At 26.9% G+C, this 17036-nt stretch overlaps 2 protein-coding genes across 2 annotated transcripts in view; both read left to right on the top strand.

The window, feature by feature from the left end:
- The first annotated feature begins 4467 nt into the window (after positions 1–4467).
- On the top strand, positions 4468–14649 carry LOC113367086 (roquin-2-like). The gene is made up of 11 exons (XM_026608714.1): positions 4468–4592; positions 5041–5203; positions 8074–8269; positions 8341–8504; positions 9028–9261; positions 10343–10515; positions 10621–10781; positions 11444–11798; positions 12242–12465; positions 12545–12644; positions 14571–14649. Exons 2-11 carry the CDS (start codon positions 5042–5044, stop codon positions 14647–14649), a joined length of 1848 nt encoding a protein of 615 aa, XP_026464499.1. The 5' UTR covers positions 4468–4592; position 5041.
- Positions 14650–14745: 96 nt separating this feature from the next.
- Positions 14746–17036, top strand: part of LOC113367085 — an 18501-nt gene continuing 16210 nt past the window's right edge. Inside the window, exons 1-3 of the mRNA XM_026608713.1 lie at positions 14746–14836; positions 15238–15443; positions 16280–16375. Coding sequence (XP_026464498.1) covers positions 14746–14836; positions 15238–15443; positions 16280–16375 — 393 coding nt within the window. The remainder of the gene's footprint in view (positions 14837–15237; positions 15444–16279; positions 16376–17036) is intronic.

Here is a 17036-nt window from a genome sequence, read left to right as displayed (position 1 = left end):
TTAGCTGTTACAGATATTTCTAATTAATCTATTAATTTATTCCTTGAGGGGTTCTAGCATGAAAGGTTTTATTGTGACATAGTTGAGTTTTGTGAAACTTCTTAAATAATTAGGGATTCCTCATAGTTACCTAAAACTTAAAACGTTTGTTAATTTTAATATAGGTCAATATGCTAGGAATTTGAAAAATATTTATCTCGAAGGATGTCCTGAGGTTCTAATTTTTCTTAAAAAATATAGAACTGCAGAAGGAAATAAAACGGAGTTTTAGCCTCATTTAGATATCGTAATACTAATTTCATGATCTTAGCTCATAAACTTATGCTTTTATCTAAGATTATTATTTGAAATGGGATAATTATAAAACTTATCGAACTGCTTTTGATTTGAAAGAAAGTTAATTGTTCTATGAATTCGCACTTGTACTAAATATTTATGAACTTTGCGATCTTTAAATATGGATCAGAATTTAATATAACTTCTAATTTCATATCATTTGTCTTCCCATTGTGTATAGCTATCATATCAAATTGCATACTATGTAAATTTTCGTTAAAAACGCTTTGACAAATAATTGCATATATAGCATAGCTTATGCAAATAATTAAAAACATGTTGAGCTTGTTTAAAAATTATTCAATTTGTGCCTCTAGTAATAGAAATGTAAAAAAAATACTAATCGATTAATTAGGAACAAAATTCCAATTAGCAATTCACAGAATATATTTATTATGTGGGTGAAGTGTTGAAAACAAAGCGGATTGGATTTGCTCTGAGCAGTAAATTTTAGCCTTTTGGATATTATTTATAAACATTTGCCAAAAAATATAACTTAATTAAAATGTATAATAAGCGACAAAAGTAATTTTTAAATCAATTGCGATGTGTGATCACTAAATACTTCCTGTTCAATTTAACATATTTTATTTATTTCTCATTAATTATTTACAGCAACTAAAATTATTCATCAACTTGATCTCAATTTCATTTAAATATAACTAATTATTAGCTGATCATATTATCATTTACTTTGTGTAAATTGTCAATTGTGTAAAGATAAATAATAAACAGCATTTAAATACAAATTGCTTCAAATTCACTAATACAATATTTATGAAATTAGAAATATTAGTGAATTATACGGTCTCCATGTTCAAATGATAAGAAAATGCTGATTTTATGATTGAACTCATAGAATTACACTTTTAACTAAAATTATAATTATAAAACTTAAGATTTTCAAAGTGTTGGAGTGTTTTTATAATGCTTGTATGTTGTTTTATATTTTATAATAGATATATAAATGTCAATATGATTACGAATCATATATTTACTAAGACATTGTACATTAGATATTAAGTTAGTTCTACCAAAGATGAATTTTGTAAATTCATATAAAGTTATGAATAAGATTTTTTTGAGAAATGGCTTTATAACATTTTAGCTATCTAGAGTGATACAAAACTATTAAGTTTTTGCAATAATGATAAATAAGTATTACAATCAGGCAAAGAAGATTGTCTGCCGGACCAAAATTATTATTGCCTATAGGTATTGTCACAAATATGTTGTTTTATTTAAAAAAAAGTTGTTGTGTTTCAATTGTATGAATTCAACAAATATATATATATAGCTTATGAATTTTATTATTATCCTTCAAATATTGAAGATACACTAAGATCACTCGTGTAGACTCGAAAACAGGCGTGCCCAGATAAACGATTTTATTATTGTATGTACATTTCATTTATTTCGCAGGGGCAGTGTCATTAATATGAAAATTCTTACAAAATGATCAGTCCACACAATTTCCCTTATATTATAGGGATAAAACTATCACAGATAATATTTGAATTATATTAAATGTTCTGATAAATATTATTAAATATTATTATCTTAAAAATTATCAGTCATCACAATTGTCAATATATTATTAAAATACAACATATGACATATGACATTTAATCAATGGGGAGAGTCAACGATTATCGGCAACGCTCGTTCAGCAAGTGATATCATAGTCCTTTCTATCTTATTCGCTACGTGTGTGCAGCGCCAGACTAAATGAGGCTGGCCAGAACTACGGGAGGGTATCAGTGTGCGATTTTCATGTGTTTTTATATATTTGTGAAAGAAAAAGGTTATTAAAAAAATGCTAGAAATAATAATAAACAAGGTACAACATAAAAGTAAAAGTTGAATAGTTATTGGCATTTTAAATTTTCTTCAATGCACTTAAAACTCAGAAAAGTACAATGATGTTGAGTTGCTTAGCTTATGTCAAAATATCGGAATAGTTCTTACAAAATATTGTCAATATTAAATTTATAATAATGATAAAAATACTTTCTCAATGAAATAAGTAAATAATAATTTAATTTACTGAATTTTTTTCATTATTTTTGGTCAAACTAAAGTCTTGGACATTATTATAAAGATATGATTTAAGTCCATCATCCATCAAATAAAATTCCAACCCGAAATAATGACCAAGGAAAAACACTACAATAACTTTTCGAGATTTGTAAATTGAGGAAAATATTGTTGGAAAGTAGCTAGGATTCAACATCTTTTCTGATATTTACATCCAATGCAAAGGTCACTACAAATACTTTTTCATATTTTTAATTATTTCAGTATTGTATTAATTAAACTATTTGCAAAATAAAAAAAATTGCTCTGTCATAACTTTTATTTTTCTTTTAATCATTCAATTAAAATTAATCTATAATTATATGTAATTAATATATACATAATTAATTTAATATAATAAATTTGTATTTTCCAATATTTTAGCCAATATTAAACTGTTTGCTAAATATTTTCTTTGCTTTTAATCAGTAAATTTTGATAATATAACAATTTAATGAATTCCAATTTTTTTTTGCTAACCATAACAATTTTACAATAGGGTTTTGATTTAACAGCAGCTATCTATCCACTGTTCACATTGATTTAATTACCATTTGGCTGTAGGAAATTTCTAGAATTTACATTCGCTTTTCCTACTGTTGTTTTTACAATCTACTATACACAACAACATCGATGTCTCATTTTTATTTAATTTATTTAAATTTGAAATATAATATTTTACGCGTATTTGTTCTCTATTTCGGTTATAATAGCCTCCCGTAGTGCTCAAAATGACCATTGCGAGCGCTTCAGTCAATTTGAGTTTCCTTTCCATTCGTTTATTTCAAATTTAAATAAGATAATTAAAAATGAGCCACCAAAGCTGTTGTATAGTTGGTTGTAGAAATACAAGCAGAAAAAGTGACTGCAAATTCTATACATTTACTAAGGCTAAGTGGAGAGAAAATCAACGGGAAAAGTGGATCGCTGCGGTTAGAAGAATAAAGTAAGTATCATAACCTTATTGTTATAAAAATTCAATTCGGAGTACTATGAATAGTTGTAAAATTGTTATGTTTAGCAAAACGAAAAATTATGAGTCAATAAATTGTTAAATTATCAAAATTTAATGCTTCCTAGAAAAAATTGTTTTGCAAACAATGTAATTAATACAAGACTGAAATAATGAAAAATATATATTTATGTATTGTATATTGATTATGTATAATTATTATCTATATATTAATTACATTTTATTATATAATAATTGTAATTTTTTGATTAAAAGAAAAATAAAAGTTATCACATAGCGCTAAAATGTTTATTTTGCAAACAGTTTAATTATTACAATGCTGAAATAATGCAAAATATATATTTGTAGTGTTGTTGGATTACCGCCGTGGGTTCCCAAGCCCTATGATCGCATTTGCAGAGAACATTATTTCATTAGAGAAAAAAAATCGGACGAGGTATTGGTATTAGGTACCTACTTGCCAACAATATTTCCTTCAATTTGCAAGCCTCGAAAAGTAAATGTAGTTTTTTTTCCTGCAATTTTATTTGATGGATGATGGAATCAAATCATGTCTTAATAATAACGTCTATTGTAAGTCTTTTATTTGACCAAAAATAATAAAAAATGAGTAAATTAATTTATCATTTACTTATTCTATTGATAAAATATTTTTATCATTATTATATTGTTTTTATTAAGAACTATTCCGAGATTATGGCATAAGCTTTGAGGCACTTAATTTTAAAAATGTTTACTGCATTTCTTTGTTTAATTAATCATTTATACTTAATTAGGTTTTAAGTACGTTGAAGTAAATTTAATAATTTCAATAAACATTCAGCTTTCACATTATTACTGTATCTTAGTTTATTATTTTCTTTAACAAACATATAAAACCCATGAAAACCACACACTGATAGCCACAATTAGTTCGTATTTATTACGGCGCTGCATGGGCGCTGCAGTCACGCTCGATGGAAAACAGGAAAACATATGAGCACTTGCAGTCCATGTAGTATAAGGTCTATGGTGTCAACATTAACTTTTTGTTATCCGATGTTGGTAGCACGAGTATCTTACGGCTTACTTCACTCTATTGAATAAACGTCATTATGTGTCATTTCATTGGTGATTGCAGCTGAATTCCAGCAAATTCTTCTACGATCAACTATAATGTTGTTTTAATTTTGTTTAAATGTGATGTGTTTGTGCAATATAGCGAAAGGTACAAATTTAAAAAAAAAATTAACTACGTGTTGTAAAGTTGTGCAGTATCATTTCGCTGAAAGATGATGTTATTGTTTTCTGTATATCACGTTGTGTAAATGGTTGTCTTGTTGGCACTTACTAATGAATTTGTAAACGCATTACATTTTATATATAGCTTTATTATTCCAGTACCTAAGCCTTAAATCATTTACGTATTGGTAATGCCTTTTCAATTGAATTAATCGTCAGATTATGCAGGCGTGAATTTTTTTCGTCTACAAAAGAAACATATTGTACATATTGCATTTTCGTGAGTTACATTTTTCTGAGTCTGTATTTTTGACTACTCAATAAGCTATCAAGTAAATATGGTCTTGCTGATTTTAACTTCGATTACGAAATTTATTTTAAATCAAATTGTACTCGGTTTGTGAAGAAATTTATATTGTACGTGTTTTTCATAGAATGCCAATCCAGGCTCCACAATGGACCGATTTCCTGTGTTGTCCAGTTTGCTGCCACGAGTTTGCAGCAAACCACAGGGCACCGATAAGTTTAGGATGTGGCCATACTATATGTAAGACGTGCTTGGCCAATCTTCATAGGAAACAGTGTCCATTTGACCAGGTATTTTGACCATACATATATATTATAGACTTTTGTGATATGAGTGGAACGAATATTAAATGTTAAATATGAACAATGCAACACTCAGATCTTTAACACACACTTAATTTGGTTTCTAGACCATGGTATGCCTCATCTTTAGTGTAATTTTAAAACAGTAAAAATTTTATACTAATACATTATTTAATATTTTATTTAAATTATATTTAATTTTTTTTAAACTAGAAAATACCAACTATCTCTTATAATTAAGTTAAGCGTCTGAGATGAAGGGACACGGATGGATATTATTATAATGTAAACAAAAAGGAGTGTACGATTGCATACTAAAATCAACAAATATGAAAACAGATCAATTTATTGAAGAGAATAAGATAAATGAAAAAATAAATTATAAATTATTAATGAAGTTTATATAAGAGTCGTGTAAAGTAAAGTAAGTTTTCAAATTTACGCTATTGTTAGTCTGAACTATTAACATTGATTTTGCCATGCTCGGTTTAAATAAGTTTTTTTCTTGGAATAAGATTTGATAAGATCATATTTAACATTCAATGCTTATATATATATATATATATATATATATATATATATATATCTTTTTGGGCGGTGACAAATATTTAGATAAAACGAGAAACTTTAACTGGTATAATAATAATCTAAAAATAAAAAATTCGAACATGATATCTCGAAAAACAAATCTCAAATGTACATTCTCTGGATGCTTGTTAAAAAGTTTTGTTTTATCAACATATATATATATATATATATATATATATATATATATATATATATATATAATCTTTTTGGGCGGTGACAAATATTTAGATAAAACGAGAAACTTTAACTGGTATAATAATAATCTAAAAATAAAAAATTCGAACATGATATCTCGAAAAACAAATCTCAAATGTACATTCTCTGGATGCTTGTTAAAAAGTTTTGTTTTATCAACATATATATATATATATATATATATATATATATATATTCAATAGATAAGTCCTGGATTTTTTCAATATATTGATTGTTTCTTTTCCGAACAGTAAATCCAATAATAAAAAACAATTTGTTTTTTTGAAGATGTTTAATACGACGTTTCGGAACTAGGTACGTTCCATCATCAGGTTTATTCTGTAATAATTTATATATCCATATCACTAATATTTTTTTGTTAAAAACACTCGATTTTTTTGGAAGATATTTGTAGATGTTACGACTACACAAGACTTAAACACACTCAAGTAGTGTGTTTAAGTCTTGTGTAGTCGTAACATCTACAAATATCTTCCAAAAAAATCGAGTGTTTTTAACAAAAAAATATTAGTGATATGGATATATAAATTATTACAGAATAAACCTGATGATGGAACGTACCTAGTTCCGAAACGTCGTATTAAACATCTTCAAAAAACAAATTGTTTTTTATTATTGGATTTAATGTTCGGAAAAGAAACAATCAATATATATATATATATATATATATATATATATATATATATATATATATATATATATATATATATAGATCAGGAATGTTCTAGATCTTAATACTAATTTTAAGATAGTCCGCACTTCAACCAAAGTTTCTCATGGAAATAACCTGGGTAAAATTCCATTTGTTTTTTGGAAGTCGATAACTTAGCGACAAGTGAATCAAAATTTTAAGAATAACATTGTATATGCTCATTTTGTCATAAATGAAAAAATTACAACAAAAATTTGATATATTTTATAAAATAAGTATATACTCAGGAAGAAGAATCAAGAAAGTTTGGTTGGAGTGCGGACTATCTTAAAATTAATATTAAGAGCTAAAACTATAAGAATTTTTTATCAATTTAAAAGTAGTTGAAGCTCTCTTCCCTGGGAGCAAGCAAATTTGAAAACATTCATATTAAGGACCACCCTAAAGTCAATTGATTTAAGTAAAAGTGCTAAACTCAATATATAATTTCTACCACATAATGATTGACTTTATAGAAAATGTTTATTATGATTATACTTAAAATTTATTGAGACATGATTTACCTTTTTACATTGTTTTTATTTCTTGTTATTCTTGAATAGTCCAGTCATTATAGTAAGTTGACTTCGGAATTTGAGATACCCTGCTGTAAGTATAAATACTTGTATATTGACATTTAAAAGTTGTCTCAAAACTACATATCGTAGGGGTTACGTACCATATGTAGGTACGTACCTCATATATGTACCTAGCTGTAAGCCTGTAAATGCTTGTATATTGGCATTTAAAAGTTGTCTCAAAACCTACATATGGTAGGGTATATGTACCATGTGTAGGTACGTACACCCTATATGTACCCAGCTGTAAGTCTGTAAATACTTGTTTATTGACATTTAAAAGTTGTCTCAAAACCTACATATGTTAGGGTGTACGTATCATATGAAGGTTTTGAGACAACTTTTAAATGCCAATATACAAGTATTTACAGACTTACAGCTGGGTATCTCAAATTTCGAGATCCTTACCTTATTTAAGCTTAAATGACTGGACTAAAAATTTAAAATTAATAATTATTTTGTATTAGACTTGATCATGGCATCACATGAAAGTGTGATGTGATTAGAATTTTTCAAAACATTCCAAAGCTAAAAAATGTGCCTATGTCTACCTTTAGTATTAAATATAGTGGTCATTTCATAAAATGTATTTAAAATTAATCTTGGCTAATCTACTGATTCTTTAATTTATCAATGTTTTTTTTCCAGTTAGTATTTTTCATTTGTAATCAAACTTATTGTATTGCAAATAACATTTAATAATTTTATATACATATTTATTTTTTCTCTTAGAAGCTTATACTATATTATTGCAAATTTACCTGCAAATGCATTTTATCTTTCAGACTGTTATTGTGACAGACATAAATAGTTTACCTGTTAACTCTGCTTTATTACAACTTATAAGTCCATCCACGGTTCCAGTTGATTGTGATAATTCTGAGGTATTAAAATGTCTAAGTCCAGAGGATCTAAAATATTACTTGCAAGCAATGAAATGCATAGAAGAGTTGGCATTATATTTAAGACCTTTCCACAATGGTAAGTTTTTTTGAAAAAAACATGTAAAACAATTAGAGTGCACCAACATAAATTATTTTTTTATGCTATAGGATCAACAAGTATATTGTCTCGACCAATGCAACGAAAGTTAGTGACATTGGTAAATTGTCAATTAATTGAAGATGAAGGGAGATCGAGATCAATGAGAGCAGCTAGATCATTAGGAGAAAGAACAGTTACTGAATTAATACTGCAGCATCAAAATCCTCAGCAGGTACTTTACAAAAGAAATACTATTCGCAAAGTTTCATAAATAATAATATATTGATTTGTATTGTAAAATAATATCATATGACTTGTATTGTATTTTTTTTTTAAAGTACAATTTTTTTATGTACAATTACCTTAGCTCAATTGGGATCACTTGAATATGTGATCATGAAGAGGATGAATAAATTATATTTTTAACAAGATAGCACAATATTTCATATATATTTATTATGAGATTATTGTAATAAGTTTACTATTATTAATTACTAATTTACAATAATTTTAAGTTGCTTATTTCTGGTAATTAGCATTAAAGCCATTTTTAACTTTATTGAGATCAGTTATCGGGTGATGCAAAGATTTTTTGTTGCTTATAATATTGTTTTACGAATTTTATTGGTCAATATCATCTTTTTAGTGTGTAATTGAAGTTAATTCTAATATGAATATACTATTTATTTTTCAGTTCTTCACAGTGATATCAAGTATTCTGTATATATGTCTTCACATTTTGTTTTTTTTTTCAGCTTAGCGCAAATTTATGGGCTGGCGTAAGAGCAAGGGGATGTCAATTTCTTGGACCAGCCATGCAGGAAGAAGTTTTAAAACTCGTATTACTAGCATTAGAGGATGGCTCTGCCTTATCTCGAAAAGTTTTGGTTATGTTTGTTGTTCAAAGATTGGAACCACATTTTCCACAAGCATCTAAAACCAGCATTGGACACGTGGTTCAATTGTTATACAGAGCTAGTTGTTTTAAGGTGAGAGAATTATGTAACTACGTATTGTGGATTGTAATAGCAAACTGATCAATAATAATTTTGTATTGGGCTTGAAGAGATATTCACACTTGTTAATAATAATAACTTTAATGGAATGATTAATTTAAATTATTAACTTACCGATTGTTTTTAGAGATAGCTCTTAATTTTAATTCTAATTAAAAATCTAAAGCTAACTTTTATACTTGAAATGATTTTAACTTTGCAATTCAGTCCATAAAATTCTTAGAATTGTGACAAAATCTTTCATTTGCTTCTCTATGCTATAATTAATCTATATTGGTGTTTATATTAGTTAATAAAATTTTCAAATTGTTATAGTATCGAAAAAACTATCAAAATCTTTCACTGTAACTCGGCTTGATTAAGGTCTATTTATTCACTTGTCATGCAAGCAAATATCAACGTTTTTGTGCGATTCATAAGCTCTTATATTTTACCTATGATGCATGAATAATGAAAGCTACATATTTATAATAATCTATTTGAAAACATTTAATATTCTTCGAATATTTCAATATTGTACGGGAAGTACCAGCAGAAGGCACAATGCCACACACCACTAATTATTTATTTGCTTGAACATCAAATTCCAAATATAAATTTTTTACAATATTTCACAATATTTTACAATAAAATTTTTGGGAAAACTTGATATCTGTAAAACTTCTGTTTTCTTTTATACTTGTTTATTATACTTTTATTTTTCTGATCTAAAAGCTTTCATATATTTTTTTAGCAAAGAGGAAATATTTTTGATGCATCGGATATATAAGAAATTGTATTTTTCACTCTTCAACATTGAAGCATTGAAATTAAGAAAAATTTAATAAACATTCACTAAAATTTCAATTATACAATTCTTAACATTTATAATTAATAAAAACAATGTAATAAAATACATGAAGACTCATAATTAATTGATTTTAGTAAATGTATAATTTAATTTTCAGTGTATTTTGTATAACTTATAATTAACTATGCGAACTAGTGAGATTAGCATCTCAACGTAAATTTTAATTAAGAATTACATATTTATTAGTCAGCTAAATGTTTCCAGGTATCTAAACGAGAAGGAGATTCTTCTCTTATGCAGTTAAAAGAAGAATTTCGAACCTATGATGCATTAAGGCGAGAACATGATGCACAAATTGTGCAAATTGCCACAGAAGCCGGTTTAAGAGTAGCACCAGACCAATGGAGTGCTTTATTGTATGGTGATGCTGCACACAGGTATTGAAATTTTTAGTAAATATGGATAGAAATTTTTATGACTTTTTATGAAGAATATCAATGATGGTATCAGTTGGGAATAAATATTTTTCTACTTTTTCTTAGATCACATATGCAAAGTGTGATGGATAAACTTCAAGGACCACAAAGTTTTGCCCTTGGTGTGCAAGAATTGGTGATAGCTTTGCAGAGAAGTGGAGATCCAGCTGATTTGGGAGGTCTCACTAAAAGCTTAGAACTACTAGCGGGAATTGATGCAAATGCAGGTCTTATATTTAAGAATATAAACAATAAATCGACTTAAAAGTTATATGTATACATATATATATACTAGATTACCTGATAGACGTTGCCCTGTCTACAATTCAAAAGTTCCAAATTTTTTAATATCTTATCTTATACTTTTTATATCCTATTTGATGTCCTGCCTTTTTGATTCATTTATAATCTTAACATAAGCAGTATAAGAAATTCAGAAAAAAATAATATAGTATTTGCGGTAAAAGAACAATATCACACTTGATTTTACCACACAACATAATTGCTTCAATAATTTAGTCTATTATTTTCAATGTCAAACAATGATAAGTGGTTTTTTGTAATTTTTGCTATTTATTTCTACAATATTACTCTAGTTTTATTGTTCATTAAATCTTAAAAATTTCTTTTAAAAACTCTAAAAAGAATTATCTAAATCCGAATAACCCGTACAGAAGAATTTTATATATAAGATATATATATATATATATATATATATATATATATATATATATATATATATATATATATATATTAATTTGAATGTTGAAATTTTTTCTCAACTTATGTGCTCTTATAACCTAATATATAATTTTTGGTTTAAAATGTTAGCATAGTTCTAAATTATATATATATATATATATATATATAATATATCTTCTTTACACAGAATCTGTAGTTCCAACTTGGCAGCAATGTAGTGCAGCATTAACAGCCGTTGCCCGAGTTGTCTTTGGTTTAGTTGATTTTATCATGCATCATTCCCATGGAAATTCTAATAATAATTTGGGAAATACAAATGTGTCTGGTATGTGTCGCTCTGGAAATATAGTCTGTAAACAAAGCGAACAAATGTCACAACATTTTAATGTCGGTGCTGCTGCACCACAGCCTATCACCATCAATGGAGCCAATGGCGTCAACAGTAAATATAAAGTTAGTATGTGTAGAGATCTCACATTGAAGAATAGTTGCCCAAGAGGAGTAAATTGCACTTTTGCTCATTCTGAGGACGAATTGGACAGGTACCAAAAGATAATCTTGATCTTGTTTTAAAATATTTCATTTGTTTAAACTAAATTTATTAGATCTTATTGCATCTCTCTGCTCAGTCATATTTTCTGTTCACATGTATAATACTGTTTTCAGAGTATTCCACTAATAAATATGGTAAATAGAAGATACTTGAATTATTAGTTTGTTTGGAGTGCCTGGCAATTAATAAAATTTATATAAAGATTATTATTATATAATATATTAAATTTTCTTGAATTTTATAACTACTGTTTTAGTATTAGTAATTAGTTATATGCTAAGAATTGACTACAAAATAGTAAAGCTCAATTATAATTAGAGATTATTAGTGTCAAAATTGTTATTTTAGTACTTATACATATCACAATTATGATCACATAACAAAATATACTTATATTTATAAGCATGTAAATATATTTTGTTTATCTTGCAGACATAGAGCAAAAAGTCGTAAATCTCTAAGACCGACAGGTAATAATAAAACTATAACAGATGAAAATTTTAAACAAAATTATCAAGCGATGAGTCCAATCAATATGGTTCCCACTCACAATATGCCTGCACCAATGCCACTGCCTCTTAGAATTCCTAATGAACATTTGCATTATAACACTGGTTACAACATGTCTACAGCCAGACCGGTACTGCCAGTTTTAGGTATTGTAACATTTTTACACTAAAATATAACATTAGTAAATTGTATACTATATAAAATTATTTATTTATTTATATGTAGGTGACCATAGATTTTCAAATACACATGATGGATTTGCCACAAGTCAAGGAATTGTTTTAAGCCCAAATAAGCCAAATATGGAATATTATACTCCAAACAGGTAATTATATGATTATACATTTTGTAATAGCATATTTTATCAACTTCCGTTAGGGTAAGTTATAGTAATCACAAAAAATTGAAAATGAAAATTTTTATATATCTTTGTTTTAAAGGTTTCTGAATATTTTGGCATACCTTAGAAAAAATGGATATATGTGTGTCTTTGTTGTGTATGTATGTGTGTGCGGATACAAATTTTCATCGACGATTTCGGGAACACCGATCAACCGATTTGAATAATTATTTCATTCGATTCGAAATTGATACGCGCTGATTAGTTTTTGGCGAAAGCCAAAAACGGTAACTCAATTTTTAAGAGAACGGAGCATCCGACTTCAATAATTCAAAAAACATTTTACTTGTATTGACAAGATGAAGAACTGATTAAATTTTTGGGAAGGCAGGTCTAGCGCTTATGGACTCTCAATAAAAATAAGTTAAAAAAATGTCATTTGGCAGTCAAAAATGTTTATTGGACATATGTACATCAACTTATCAGATATTTTATAGAGGTTTTAATAATGTGTATACATTTTGTGTAAATTTTTTTGGGCTTCGTACCAAGATTTTTGATTACGGTACGGGAAGTTCCAGCAATTTGCCTTAAGGCACGATGCCATGCACCCCACTAATTACTTTTATTAATTGTATTAAAATGTGTAATTTAAATTCTATTACAAGTTTTTATTATATTACAAGGTTTATGCTTATTTGTATCAAACTTATTCTTAATAAAATTCAAAATATAACGTTCTTTAAACATTAATTGTACTCGTATATAATTTTTGTGCCATAATATTTATGACCATATTCCTTTGAAACAGCTTGACCGATCTTTATGAAATTTGTCCATCACTTTTTTTTTATAGGGTATACTTAAGATTTTTTTTAGTTTTGAGGGCATTTTTTAATTTCATTTTTTTATCATTTGTAATTAAGATACATACATTCCTAAATTTTTACCGTATTACCACCGACCCCGACGCGAATAATGTTTCATACCACATTCAGTCAGTGAATGGTTCTGACATACTTTTGACTCGGATTCTTTGAGCTTATGAAAAGGCTTGAATTTTACTTTAAAAAAGAGTTTGTTTATCAAGGGTTGGCCAACCCTAACACTTTCTTAATTTTGGGGTCAATTTAGTTTTTTCAATTTTTGAAAGTTTGAATTTTGAATTTGAAAAATTCTCCAAAATATAGAAATTTAACATTAAAATCTGTAGACAAAACTGTTTTTGAGAGGGAACTGGAGATTTTTTCATAGTTTTTGAAATCGCTATCACACACAAATCAATTTAAAATGGTGTGTAATCGTAATGAGTAATTTCTCACACTATTATTCCCTGATTAGAGTTAAAGTTTAATGTGTGGCATGATCTAGTAAGTTGATTATAGATGCAATTAGTCGATACGTGATTTTCCAGTGCCTTTCACACCGCTGTGCCTGAAATGAGCTATTTTTAATTGAAAATACTTATATAGTAAAAATTAGTAGGTCCGAGACGTGATTTTCCATTGCCTTTTCACACCGCAGTGCCTGAAATGAGCTAATTTTAATTGAAAATATTAATTAGTCACAATGCTAAGATTTTATAAAAACACTGTAAACATCATGGTGAGAGTTTTGAGATTTGTTTTCAACTTTATGTAGAAAATTATGAAAAATAAATATTGATTTATTGCAATTCCTAGCTTAATTGCAAAAATACACTATATAATTTTACATTTAAAAGACGTACGTTTTCGGACTTTGCTTATGTCCACAATGAATGTGCTCTTATAGCATCAAATATCTATATAAAGACTTTTTTAGCTATCAATAGTTATTTTCCATACAGTAGGGGTATACTGGTATAGAATTTAATTGAAGATATTATTTACCATATACTAATTATATTATTTGAATGATTTGTTCATTTAGAATGGATTCCGCCCGAATGCAAAACTGGGATTCAAGTTACTACCAAGTCGTCAAGTTATGCATGCAAATAATTTCATAAAACCAGTGAGAAATTTAGCTGCATTACAACAGAAACGATTAGATTATAGCACAATTGGAAATTCTGGCAAAACAGACAATAAATAATGCTGCTAAAATGAATGGCAATAATGGAGTTATGGATAGGCAAGATGATGTCAGTTGTAGCTGGGAGGAAATGAAGTTTTACGTTTTCTCCGGTCGAATCTGTAAGAAATTTCTTACAATCTTTTTTATTACATTTCATAATCAATTATTATTTGAAATTATTCATAACCAAATTTTATATCATTCATAATCAGATTATTTTTAAAAGAACTATATTAAGATTATTTGATGAATATGCATGATTACTTCATTCAGCGTATCAACCTATGAGTGAATTTTTGTGTACTTCTAAGTCAGTCTAAGCAGTTCCGAATGAAAATATGATTTTACTTTGGAATCATATTTTAAACTTACTAAATTTTTGAAACTAATAAAATACTGCTTATAAAGTTAGATAAAAATAAACTAGTACGTTAAAAATATTAGTAAACATAAAATTAAACATAAAATTAGTAAATATAAAATTAATATATTTTAAATTTTGTTGCTATTTATATTGCAGCAAGTGCGGTTTTTGTGAGGTCTGATTCAATTTTAACAGATGATGACTATGTACCTTTTGAACCAACAACACCAACGCCTAAGTATGGACCAATTTCGAGGATGTCTAACCAGTCCATTGGCAGAAACTCACAAGGCGCTAATAATGGTAATGGTCAGTTCATAACTGAAGGAAAGAGAATGAATTCTCCTTGGATGTTTTCTCAGGTAAAGTCAATTCTGCCAATTAAGAAGCATGTTATGACTGGTTATATTTTGCAAATGAGCCTCAATCTTTTATTTGCACTATCCAAATCAACCTGTTTTTATCTGAAAGCAATGTAATTTATTATAATGTACTATATTAATTTGTTGAGCGAGCATTAAATGAAGTTATATAGATTTAAAAAAATATTGATCATTCAATTCCTGTCATTAATGCTAAGTAATACATTTTTAGCAAACTCTTAGTTACACAAAATTGGTTTCAATGCTGCTGTATTTACAAATATTTGATTTCTGTAGAATTTTGTCATAGTTGATAGTAATTACTCTACAAATCAATTTAAATCACAATTATTATTTTTATTGTGAAGCTGCCTGTATATATTCAAACATATTTTTTCATTCATCTAAATAATTTATTTATATAAATATCAAGATAGAATTGATGTGCATCTTAATGAATGGGCCGTAGAGCATGCTTGGAAGACCAGCCCATAGGTTGAAAAGAAAATTAAAAAAAAAAAAGTTTTAAACCTAAAAAATACTTTTATTTTGTCTATATTTTATTATTTTTTTTTATTATTTTAGTAGTAGATACGCCGCTGGATGTTACTACTATTTTACTTGCTACTATTTTTTAGTTAATATGTCTTTTATTAATATTTACTTGCTACTATTTTTTAGTTAATATTGTCTTGTTAGCAGTCTTTGCTTATTGTTTATAAAAAAACATATTGATATATATGTTTATAAAAAAACATATATTTGAAATTTGATATTTATGTTTTTTTGTTGTGATGTGTGATGTTTAATTAAATAAGTATGTAAAACGATTTTAGAACCAGGTGTATCAGCCTTCCAGTGTCGTGGGAACCATAAATGAAGCATATGTCCTCAGTCAAGATCCGAATAAACAAATGTTAAATGAGAACCAGGTAAATCATTTAAAAATGATAGATTTTTTTAATAAAAGTAGGTTTTTAATTCAGAAGTCTAAGAATAATAATTAGTAATAACTATCCAGAAAATTTGAACAACATATATTTATTTATATATATATATATATATATATATATATAATTAATAAAAATTAATTAAATAATAAAACAATAAAAACCTTCTAAACAGGCATCCATCCAGATAATAAATAGAAAGAAAACTAAATTATGTTTCTAAAATAAATTGAATAGATTCATACGTCTTAATTGGACTCTACTTTCAGTGGAACAGTACACACAAGTAATTAAAAACACTAAACACAAAACAAAACATATCAAAGAAAATTATACTTAGAAACAAATGAAACACAAATCTTTTGATTCGTGTTTTGTTCTTCTAGATATGATGTTAGAATTATTAATTTTTTGTTTAATTCATTTTTAAAATATAAATCATATTTATTTATTTTTCACTAACATGCTTCATTCCTAAGTAATAATTTTCTTTGAATGTTTGTTTTTTTTTTGTTTAGTGTTTTAATCTCTCATGTGTTCTGTTTCCACTGAAAGAGAGTCAAATTGGAACTTGAAACATATGGATCTAATAAATTTATTTTAAGAAGCATATATATACATAAATATATATATATATATATAT

Source organism: Ctenocephalides felis, unplaced genomic scaffold (genome assembly GCF_003426905.1).
Source record: "Ctenocephalides felis isolate EL2017-DRISC unplaced genomic scaffold, ASM342690v1 CF-g0.4_SCAFFOLD_01170, whole genome shotgun sequence".
Taxonomy (NCBI): Eukaryota; Metazoa; Arthropoda; class Insecta; order Siphonaptera; family Pulicidae; genus Ctenocephalides; species Ctenocephalides felis.
Note: the sequence above shows the minus strand (reverse complement) of the source record. Positions and strands in the feature narration are given on the sequence as shown.

What these genes read in the sequence shown, in the direction of transcription:
- LOC113367086 (XM_026608714.1), top strand. Translation starts at nt 5,042, where the DNA reads ATGCCAATCCAGGCTCCACAATGGACCGATTTCCTGTGTTGTCCAGTT. An exon ending in AACAGTGTCCATTTGACCAG is followed by an intron (nt 5,204 to 8,073) that starts GTATTTTGACCA and finishes TTTATCTTTCAG; the next exon opens with ACTGTTATTGTGACAGACAT. An exon ending in GGGAATTGATGCAAATGCAG is followed by an intron (nt 10,782 to 11,443) that starts GTCTTATATTTA and finishes TTCTTTACACAG; the next exon opens with AATCTGTAGTTCCAACTTGG.